General features: G+C 49.7%; 1 protein-coding gene across 1 annotated transcript; it reads left to right on the forward strand.

Moving 5' to 3' along the window:
- On the forward strand, window positions 1–1,949 carry LOC117641126 (glycine-rich protein 23-like). The gene is made up of 2 exons (XM_034378240.1): window positions 1–156; window positions 1,074–1,949. Exons 1-2 carry the CDS (start codon window positions 142–144, stop codon window positions 1,773–1,775), a joined length of 717 nt encoding a protein of 238 aa, XP_034234131.1. The 5' UTR covers window positions 1–141; the 3' UTR covers window positions 1,776–1,949.
- The last annotated feature ends 1,511 nt before the right edge of the window (window positions 1,950–3,460 follow it).

Genomic DNA, 3,460 nt, shown 5'->3' on the forward strand with positions numbered 1-3,460 from the left:
AAAATCAGTGCCCGCCGCCGGACCGTCGTCAGTCCTGCAGACTCTCTCCCGAGGCAGACTGAACACGGGCCGAGCGCGAGCAGGTCGACAGAGACGCGAGCTTGCACCGAGCGGCACCTCGGCGGAGGCCGGCACGCCAGCATGGCGAGGACACTGGTAAGTCCTTCGTGAACCGCCCGCGCACTGTGATTCACTCTCAGCACGTTACTGACCTTTCTCATGAAGTACGTATTCGTTAAAGCAAGGATAATACTTAGTATGTTCTAAGTAAGAAAGTAATTTCTTTTGTCTCATGAGTTACAATAACAAATTGTAAGTACACTGTTTAATAATTGCTAAGTAGATCTTTTAGAAATGAAAAGTACGTATTGTAGTTGCACAAATTACTTGCACACGCACGGATAAATTGAGCAGAAAGTCAGTAACGCGCTGTGAGTGAATTCGAAGTGTGGCACAAACCTAGACAGCTACACGTGACAGACAATGCGGTCAGCACCCTCCAAAACCTGTGGTTAGAGTCTCACAAGACAATCGAAGTAAATATATCCGCTTTTATCGTGGGTTCGTTTTCAGAAGATCGCATTCTTGTGCGTAAGTCTGATCAGGTTGGACGGCCAGACAAAAAACAAGGATCGTAAAGTAGTGGACCTTAAATTAAAGAGAAAAGACCAAATAAAACAGGGTTGCTTGTGATGGTCTATTTACTCTCTTATACTTCCTCAAGCCTCCTAGTTGAACCCCTAACTTGAAACTTGGAACTTCCCAAATGATCAAAATTAGAGAAAAATTCCCGGGCACTTAAGATAGGAATCTTTGCCAGGAAACGATGATCCCTCCATTGTGTCGTCAGTTCCGTAGACCCCCAGAAAAGTGTGGAGGTAACCACTCGATACATAAAGCAACAGCCAAATTACTGGCGTTTTGCGCCAATTAAATGAGGTAACCACACCTCAGGTCTCACCGCAGTCAAATGTAGTAAATACCACATGTAGGATTTCAGTGCAAGGAGCAATCTTATCTTAGCCCCCCCCCCCAAAAAAAAGTGTTACATTAAAACCCTTTGCGTTTTACAGTTGCTTTTGGCCATCGTAGTGGCCCTGGGGCTATGCACCTCGGCCGCCCCGTTTGAAGTGCCAGACACCTCCGACCTGGAAGGCGTGGGAGGCGACGGCAGAGGCGCCAAAATGCGTCGATCCGTCGAGGACATCGCTCCCCACGACCCAGCAGCCATGCTGGAAGGCGGTGGAGGCGGCGGCGGCGGAGGCGGCGGTGGTGGTGGAGGCGGCGGGGGCGGCGGCCGCAAGCGTCGTGATGCTGAGAACATCATCCTGGAAGAGAACGCATCACTCCTTGGAGGCGGCGGCGGCGGTGGCGGCGGTGGAGGCGGCGGAGGCGGCGGTCGCAAGCGTCGTGATGCTGAGAACATCATCCTGGAAGAGAACGTATCACTCCTTGGAGGCGGTGGTGGCGGCGGAGGCGGCGGAGGTGGAGGCGGCGGCGGCGGAGGCGGCGGTCGCAAGCGTCGTGATGCTGAGAACATCATCCTGGAAGAGAACGTATCACTCCTTGGAGGCGGCGGCGGCGGTGGCGGCGGAGGCGGCGGTGGTGGAGGCGGCGGCGGTGGCGGTCGCAAACGCCGCGGGGCTGAGAACATCATCGTGGAAGACAATGTATCACTCCTTGGAGGCGGCGGAGGCGGCGGCGGTGGTGGCGGCGGCGGAGGAGGCGGAGGCGGCGGTGGTGGAGGCGGTGGCGGCGGCGGCGGTGGTCGCTAGCGTCGTCCATAGCCCAAGCCTTCGCAGCAGTGCAACAACGGAGGCGACCGTTGAATTACAACCCGTCAGAGCGTCAACCACCTACGCGGGAGGAGAAACAAGCGATGAGTTATCATTTCGTGTGACTATATTGTGTCTCTTGTCAACAACAAATAAAATTATGCTTCACACTTATGTGGTCTTGTTTGTTAACCTTTGACTCTCCTGGTACAGAAAAAAATAAATCACCAATAAAATAATCTTTGCTTGAACGGCACAGAACACAGATTCAAGGTTCCATGGGTCCTATGAACAAAGTTAGATGAGCTGAGAAAAGATCCGATGTCTAGAGCTCCAGTATAGCACAAAGTTTTTGTGGATCCGGCATTTGTATGTGACTTGCTTGATCAACCAAGAACATAGAATATTTTGTTCCCGAACATGTCTTTGAATGATTTGAAAATACACAGCGGGTCCGAAATTGCGCGGAGATCAAAGATCGGCCCACCAAAACATTAGTGAAATCCAAAGGGGTCACTGAGGTCGAGCTTTTCTGAAATAAACCTGCTCGCACATCAAACATGCTGGATCGGCGCCGCGTGAGAGGCCAGCAAGTCAGCATGGGTGGTGAATGGGTGGCCTACCTTTCAGGCGCTCCGTGCCGGAGAAGTCTATCACCGCAGGCCCTGAAACGAACTTATACGCCTTTCTTGACGCATTATCACGCTTGGCCTCACTCCATACCTATAGTGTATCGGTGTGTGATGCTGAGTTGAGTCAATATAACCAAGAATCGGAAAGGCTGATTCTGATCCTCACACGCTGACCCTTTCATTCTCAGTGGCAGCTAGGTTGGGCTACGTTGGGCGTTAGGAGGCTTGTCGGGTCAACGCATGCAACGCATTTTCACGTTACCTTGGCTCCTTGTGGTCCATGTTTTCACTGTTTTGTAGTTCCAAACCAGCGGTTAAAGTTTTAAAAACGGAACAAATGATGAAACGCTCTAACGCACAAAAAACCAAACATCGGCAAACAAAATTAATCGGCATTGCCACGAAGACCATCTTTAACATCGTACCGCACGCAGCTCATTTGTTATGTTGGCACTTTATGATTCCAGCTAGCCTGAGTTTGCCAATCTTAATTAAGATTGGAAAAGGAAATCATTAACGTAGGATGGGACATGAGGCTTCGTTATACGCAGAGGTAATCATTACCTTCGACAACAAACACCAAAACGTTAAGAAAAGTAAAAATAATTTTCAAAATTGTCAAAAGATTACAGGCAGTTTTTGTTTCTGCAGAACAATGTCTTCTCACGTTAAGGGGGTAGTACACTTCGCGACTTTCAAAAAATCGATTTTTTTTTTGCATTTTCGGGTCCCTAGTACCTTACTTTATAAGTTCCGACCGGAGCTGGGTCGGGGCGCGGCCGAAATCCCATTTTTAAGCGCGCCCGGGAAGTGGCGGAGTGGGGGAACTTTCCCCCACTTAAAACTTTAAACGCGATTATCTCGAAACACTATTTTTCAAACTGGTTTGCGCGATTCCAGGCGCAATTTTCAACCGATTTTGATGAAATTTTGCAGGGACACGGCAAAAACACGTCATTTTGGCGTGAACTACGGAAAATACGATTAAACAAAAACTACTACCTTTTTCGGGGCCAAACGTGGGCGAAAAAAGGGGCTTTTTTCGTACTTTTT

This window comes from Thrips palmi, unplaced genomic scaffold (assembly GCF_012932325.1).
Source record: "Thrips palmi isolate BJ-2018 unplaced genomic scaffold, TpBJ-2018v1 HiC_scaffold_15, whole genome shotgun sequence".
NCBI lineage: Eukaryota > Metazoa > Arthropoda > Insecta > Thysanoptera > Thripidae > Thrips > Thrips palmi.